We start from the raw sequence: 6,963 nt of genomic DNA on the forward strand, positions 1-6,963 counted from the left end.
ATTGACCCTTCTCACCACGACCCCAACTGTTATTTCACCCCCGCCTTTCTCCTTCTCGGACCTGCTTTTACCGCCAGGTTAAAAGAAATGGCGCTGTCAGATTGACCGGTGACGAGAGTTTCCTTCCTCCATTACTTTTGCTTATTTTATTTTTTTAAAAAAGAGGGGAGTAGAGGTCCTTGTGGAATGCGTCCTACGCTCGAAGCCTGAAGGGGAGAGGCTCTTCGCCACAGGGGAGAAAGGTGACGTTGGCATGATTGGCCCTGAGCTGTACGTGCATGCATGCATCTACGCAAGCTCTGTCTCTGACGGGCGGGCACATGCCTGTGTATGCCATCTGTCCGGACAAGGTCGGCTACAGGACTTTCTCTCTCTCTCTCTCTCTCTCTTTCTCTCTCCCCAAACAATCCATCTAAATTTTAACATAGTTTTATTGGCTGGAATTTCTCTCTCTCTCTCTCCACATATATCTCTACTAACCTCTCCGCATATACCTTACATAGGTTCTCAATAACATTGCACCACTATATATTATTAATACATAACAATGCCCCTCTTAACAGAAAGGCATATTGACGTATTTTTGCCGGCAGTAAACGCGCAATTCCTTCAGGCATTTTAGGTATGAACCTTAACAGCCTTTATAAAATTTGAAAATATAAACTGGCTACTTTGGAAGCTTGCTCGTATTTTAATTGCCCCCCCCCCCCCCCCTCTCTCTCTCTCTCTCTCTCTCTCTCTCTCTCTCTACATTCATTTTGAGTGATTGATTCACTAGGAATAACCAGAATTCCTTCTTGTCCACCTCCTAGCTGCCTTAGCTTCATCAGATCATTCCATACATTTATCCCAAACCTCGGCCCTCAGTAAATGCCCCTGCGTACACCGCCCATCGATTTGCTTCCCTCACTACGTCTCTTATATAAATCCTGCATACCTCCTTTGTTACACACACAGCCCTCCAACCTTCTCGATAGCTCATAATGAGAACCATTAATGGACCTAATTTGTCTGACTCCATGCTGCCTCGCCTTATGAATCACCTTCCGCCACCACCACTGTACGAGAGTAGTCCTTTCTGAGGCTCTGCACTCCGCTGTCATGGCCCATTTGCATATGTTTGCCCTATTGATGACTTGCTTCATCAATTATCTATACAGACGCAGCTATCCTTGCTTGTATTACTTTGACGTGTGAATCAAACACTCGGTCAGCAGATTGTAAAGGACTCTGAGCAATTAAGCCGCTGCCGTCTTGATATATAGTCAAGATAGGTAAGGGTCCATGATTATAATGGGCTATACTCATGCAATTTTCGACGGTTCAGGCGGCAATGATGTGGTGGCGCTGGCCCCTCAGGACTACTCTACAGCTTTCCAAGAGGATCTTTGTCTGATACAGTCCCTGGCTAGGTATCCTGGAAGAGGCAATGAGCCGGTCCACAGAGCCTTTCTGGATCATCTATTAGAGGAGCCGTCGGACGGGCTGATGATGGCCGACTCATCAGGCACCACTACGTCGGCATCCGACATGGATGCCGTCTACTGCAAGCTGCCGTCTCTGGAAGATCAGCAGCAGCCGAAGAGCATGAGCAACGTGGTTAGCAGTATGGCGGCAGCGGCGGTGCCGGCACTCTCTCACCAGGGCGTCGCGGACCAGTTGAATCTCATGATACGCAGAGACCTGGTCGACGATAGCCTCACTCGACGGCAGCCGTTGCCGTCTCTCAGATCCTGCACGTCCTCGACTGATCAGTCCATGAGCTCGGAAGTTCAGGGCCCGGCCGCCATGGCCACAATCAAAGCATGCAGTCGCGATGTCTTGGCGGCGACATCAGTGATGTCGCCGTCCACGTCGATGGTGCAGGTGGCGGCGGCAGCTGCAGCTCCCATGGTGGTCCCGGTCGGCACGGCCCAATTAGCTCCTGCAGGTGGCAGGAAAAGGAAGAAGCGCAGTCGCTCCCGCAAGAACAGTGAGGAGATGGAGCACCAGCGCCGCACGCACATCGCCGTCGAGCGCAACAGACGAAAGCAGATGAATGAGCACCTCATGGCTCTCCGCGCCCTCATGCCTCCATCGTACATTCAGCGGGTAATCATCTGATCCATTGCTCGTGTCTCGTGCCCCTCTTAAGCTTAGCTTATGCTTAATTAAATCTAAAGTTACTTCGTCAGTTCATAACGCTCTCTCAGGCACCTCAATCTTCCCCACTCTTGTATTCGAGCTCATATCGCCCTTGACCCATAGCTCCTCGCACTCCTCTTAATATTAGTTCAATGCCAATAGCAGTTGAAGGGCGAGCTGGTGCCCTCAGTGTGTGTGTGTGTGTGTTTTTTTTGGGGGGGACTCACACACTGTTTGTGTTTTTTGGGGGCCGAGTGCAAATCATACGGACAGCTCAGCCCCCCTCGTATGGAGGGCCTTGGCACCTTAATAAGAATCCCGCATTATAACAAAGGAAAAAATGAAGAAAAAATCAATGGATTGTTATGGCATTATGCATAGCAAGGCTAGCCACTGAATTCCTATGCAATAGTGACTTAGCTTTCCAACAATAGCGGCAATATTATATGATGAGGCCAATGCTTTGTTCCATGTTGGCTTAACTTTGAAAGTTCGATCAAAATTTACGAGCATTGTCATTTTTGTATAAATTGCTATGTCTTCTATGATGTTATGACCTTATTTATTAACTCATAACACCCTTACTTTTTATCATTGGTTGGAAGGTGACTTCCCGAGCACCTCACTCTCCTAACTTCAGTCTCCAAGGTTTGATGTACTTCAGTAAACCCTCACATCTTAGACAACTTCCCAAGTACATCGATCTCTCAAAAGGTTTGATGAACTTTATTCCTTCCCTCATGTTTAGCTTTTTTTATGGATCTTATGCTCTCACTTTCTAACTATTACCATTGAGCAAACAAGCCAAATTGCTCCTTAAGTATGATGATCATGCTTAGGGTATTCCCTTCTCCTGTGTACATGCTCTTACACTCATGAATTTGATGCATTTATTGACTCCTCTATTCTCAATTATGTTATCTATGCATAATTATGGCATTTCTTACTTACCTTGGCTCAAGAATTTGAATAAGTAAGGTATTTCTCACTTACCTTAGCTCAATAGCCTAAATAAGTAAGCAAGTATTATATGAGTGAAAGGAACATTAAGAAGGATGCAACATGATGCAATTAGAAGTATATAATTATTGGTTGGAAGGTTTGATGGAAAAAGGAATTGAAGTATTTATTCTATCACTAAATCGGTTGTGTTTGAATAATCTTGCATGCATAAGGAATACTAAGTAACATAACTAATGCATGTGACTTGTACAGCTATGAAGAATCACTTGGATGTCATAACTAAATATGTACATATAGATCTTTCACATTAGCTAACTCCTTATTCCACAGGGAGATCAAGCATCAATTGTTGGAGGTGCCATTCAGTTTGTTAAGGAGCTAGAACATGTGCTACATTCTTTACAAATGCAAAAGAATATACAAGAACATGGTAAAGATATTGGGGTTGGTCCTGTCTCACAATTCGTGGGTGATTTGCTACAATATCCACAAGAAGTCCATTGTTGTACACCAAATTTCAGTCATGTTATGATGGATAACACATTATATCATGAGCTTGAAGAGACATATGTAGAGTTGAAGTCATCAACAACAAACGTGGAGGTAAAAATGGTTGGCTCATCTGCCCAAATAAAGGTCCTTGCAAAAAAAAGGCCACACTTGCTAGTGCACAGCTTGGGAGCAATCACTGAAATTGGACTGAAAGTCATACATTTAAACATTACAACCATTGATGATACAGTTTTGTATTCCTTTAATCTTGAGGTAAGACCCTCTAAAATATCATTCCCTTGGATAGATTCAAAATAATGTTCTTCCTTGTTACTTACTGCATTGATTCAAACACAAATACCATAGAAATCATGAATGAATACCACATTTAGGCAATAGTTCAAAAAAAGGATCATTTGATAGTTTTCCTTAATATAGAAGGCTTTATCTAGAACTTAGTACAATGATCCCATTATAACACATCCATCTAAACATGGGTTTAAATTTTTGCAGGTGGATGTTGAATGCCGGTTGGAATCACCAGATGACCTTGCTGAGACTTTTCAGCATATCTTTAGTATACACCATACACTTTAGCACAGACAAGGCATTGTGATTTAAGATGCTTATACACAAGGATTTACTTGAGATCGTGTTCCATTAGAGGTTCCAAATTTAAGGATTATGTATAAATCATGAATTTTTGTATTGTATCATAAATATACCAAACTTAATTTAAAGATTTATTGTACCACACATCTTTAAAACATGAGATGGGAAAACATTAGATACAAAAACAAATCTTTTGGATTTCATAGAAGTTGTAATTCATAACAGTCTTTGTGGGCCAAATATAGTTGCATGCATCATGAATGGATAAAAACTCATGAAGGATATATTGGACTTGATGTATAAGTTGGGAAAGCAAGGTAGTATTTATTATTCATGAGCCATACACGTGTGTGCAAATGGATTCTATGACATGTAAACCCTAATTATGCTACCAAATTGTTACTAATTTTCCACTATTTTACATAACCAGATTACGTAACACTCTTATAACAACTACCATCTACCTAGTTATTAATGATGATCAATTTCCCCCACAAAAAAATTCTTCTATCAATTACATGGTTAATAATGATGATCAATTTTCCCACTAGAAAACCAATTATTCTATCACCATTTATTATACCAAATTTTCATGGCCCAAGACATCTCTTTAAAGTGAAATGACAACCAACACATCCAAAATGTTACCTATACATGTATATAGGATAGTTTCCATCTAAAAATACCTAGTACTCCTTTCTTGAAGAAGGTTTTGCATGCTAGCTCCAAAGTGCACATGAACTGCAAGAGCTCTCCGGGGGGGGCCACTCAATAAAGATATCAACCTATCACACATGTTCAAAAAAGTAGATCTTTAATTTATGAGACACATGAAAATATACTTATAGATTCACTTTTCTTTTTTGAAATAAGGTTATAGAATTTTTGAGAAAAAGAGTATATTTTATCAATGATAAATTAGCAAATGATCTATCTTACTTGCATACTGGACCTTAGAGGGGTGCACCAATAAGTAACAATCTATATCACATGCATTTAAAGGGTATTAAAAATACCCTTACATGTTATACGGTAATAAAATGACCCCATTTTCCTTAAGAAACTTATAGTTTCTTTTTTTTTCAAATTGTAATGAAAAGGCCCCTTTGGTAGATGTAATCATGTAGATTTATTAAATAAAATAACCCTTCCATTGATTACACATTGTACACTTAAATTTCTTGAGGTGGAGCCCCAAGATTCTAAAGGGATAATAAGAATCTCAATAAGATAATGTTCATCATAACATGTTTATGTGTAGATATAAATTGAACTATACAAGTATTAGTCTTAATAAAACATCTATGATCTATAAGATCACTTAACTTGTCATTGAGCAAACAAGAGAAGGCTTGAAAATCACTGGGTGGGAAAAGTATATATTGGTGGTACAAAAGGGATTGTAAAGGACAATACCTTAACAACACTTTAAAGTACTTCATTTCATAGGTCAAACTAAAAGGTACACATCATGTCACATACCAATGTGTAGATGTAGGTTGCATTTATATGGCCATGTTATATAGACTTATGTATTATATGTTCAATACAATTATATAATCCATATAATAACCTAGTTACCATATAGTCAATAATATTTTGCATGAAGATCTATATGAAATAATATTTTTAATATAAATAATATTTTGTACAAAATATGTATTCCCTTATACAAATCTCAATACCTCAATTTAAGGATCAATACATCATTTATTTTCACTATCAATAAACTTAAAAAAGGGATGCTAAAGGATGTAGAATCTTAACACAGAGACAATGTATCTTTGAAGAAAAGTAAAAACTTATCCAAAATATGATGGCACTATGCTTCATGATGGAGAATGTATTCTTTAATCGATAGCCTGGTTGTTTTTGGGTGAATCACTCAAAGAAAGGGATTTGTTATGATTGGATAATGAAACTAGGATTCGATTTAGATGCATAATGAAAGGGAGATGGAACAAGATATGGAGGCTCAATCCATCTCATGATTGGCTAATGAAAGGATTCGATTTAGATGCACAACGGAAGGAAGATGGAACAAGATATGGAGGCTCAATCCATCTTATTCTTCTTCATGTTCATTCTTCTTTTCTCTAAATGCACACTCAATGAGTATCTTCCAAAGTGGATAGATTGACTTAAGGACACTTTATACATAGTCTATGTTCCACTTTGATATAATGACAGGATATGACTTGACATATGTATACAAGATAGTTATATACTTACAACAAATATGGATGAACTCTAAAGAACTACAAAGTGCACAACGAGATTGAGAAGATGTGCTAAATGATAAGAGCAAACCATCACTACAACATATTGGGTCTATAACAACACTTTTAGCCATTTTTTCAATCTATGGATATCATTTCATCCGTTGTCATCGCTAAAAGTGTCACTAGAGAACTATAACAATAGTTTTATCAATGTTTTCCATCTATGGATATAATTTCATCCATTGTCATCGCTAAAAGCATCACTGGAGAACTATCCCTATTAGTGATGCTATTAGCGTTGCTATATTGTGATGCAAATAACAATGCTATTATATAGTGACAGTATTAACTAATAGCAACAGTTGCAGTAAAAATAGTGATGGTTACAGGTAGATTTCTTTTTGGATGGCAAGGTTGTCACTTGAGCTAAGAACCACATCCTATCACATTGCACTCAAAACTAATCGTGCCATTAAATTTAAATGAGTGTATACTATTTGAGGTAGATTGTAAAACACTTCAATAAGAACAAATAATTATCGATTGAATG

At 38.8% G+C, this 6,963-nt stretch overlaps 1 protein-coding gene across 1 annotated transcript; it reads left to right on the top strand.

Annotated features, from left to right (window-relative positions):
* Positions 1-744: 744 nt before the first annotated feature.
* On the top strand, positions 745-4,332 carry LOC148039507 (uncharacterized). Its single transcript, XM_087691333.1, has 3 exons — positions 745-2,091; positions 3,418-3,852; positions 4,093-4,332. Exons 1-3 carry the CDS (start codon positions 1,285-1,287, stop codon positions 4,174-4,176), a joined length of 1,326 nt encoding a protein of 441 aa, XP_087547459.1. The 5' UTR covers positions 745-1,284; the 3' UTR covers positions 4,177-4,332.
* The last annotated feature ends 2,631 nt before the right edge of the window (positions 4,333-6,963 follow it).

This window comes from Lygodium microphyllum, chromosome 2 (assembly GCF_053477565.2).
Source record: "Lygodium microphyllum isolate KBCC chromosome 2, Lygodium_microphyllum_v1.1.10, whole genome shotgun sequence".
Lineage (NCBI taxonomy): Eukaryota > Viridiplantae > Streptophyta > Polypodiopsida > Schizaeales > Lygodiaceae > Lygodium > Lygodium microphyllum.